Source organism: Macrobrachium rosenbergii, chromosome 7 (assembly GCF_040412425.1).
Source record: "Macrobrachium rosenbergii isolate ZJJX-2024 chromosome 7, ASM4041242v1, whole genome shotgun sequence".
In the NCBI taxonomy this organism is placed as follows: domain Eukaryota; kingdom Metazoa; phylum Arthropoda; class Malacostraca; order Decapoda; family Palaemonidae; genus Macrobrachium; species Macrobrachium rosenbergii.
The window spans coordinates 62,316,309-62,316,880 of NC_089747.1; the positions used below are offsets into that span (position 1 = coordinate 62,316,309).

General features: G+C 41.6%; 1 protein-coding gene across 1 annotated transcript in view; it reads left to right on the top strand.

Moving 5' to 3' along the window:
• LOC136840449 (uncharacterized) overlaps nucleotides 1-154 on the top strand; it is a 537-nt gene extending 383 nt beyond the window's left edge. Inside the window, exon 1 of the mRNA XM_067107125.1 lies at nucleotides 1-154. This exon is cut by the window's left edge and continues 383 nt beyond it. Coding sequence (XP_066963226.1) covers nucleotides 1-154 — 154 coding nt within the window.
• Nucleotides 155-572: the final 418 nt, after the last annotated feature.

Here is a 572-nt window from a genome sequence, read left to right on the forward strand (position 1 = left end):
AGACTTGTTTGTTATTGGATTGGCCAACCGCTCGGCACAGAGGAAACTATTAAGTGAACAGGAGCTTGACTTAAAGAAAGCATTTTCGATTGCGCTAAGTCAGGAAATGGCGGATGAAACGTCACGAAGATTCAGGGTCAAACTCAGGAGGTAAAAAAAAAGTTGTTGGGCTGAAAGCTTCACTCCTTGAGTGTTACCGTTGCGGGAAGACAAACCATAAGGCTGATGTTTGTTTCCATAAGGATACTGAGTGTAATGGGTGTCATAAAAAGGACACCTTCGTAGAATGTGCCGAATGGAAAATCATACCACGGTCAATCGAAATTGGAAATATGGAAGACAAGGAAGGAAACGATCGACGATCAACATGGCAGAGGAGGAGACTAGCGGCTCGGAAGAAGAAACTACAGAGTGCAAACTACAGGATGAATTGGTGCATACAATGAAATACTGTGTTAAGAAAATGAAAGCAAGACACAATAAGGTTCCAGAGATAATAGTGAAAGTTAAATTAAATGGGATACCAATTGATATGGAATTGGACACGGGAGCTTCTGTGTCACTGATAAGTG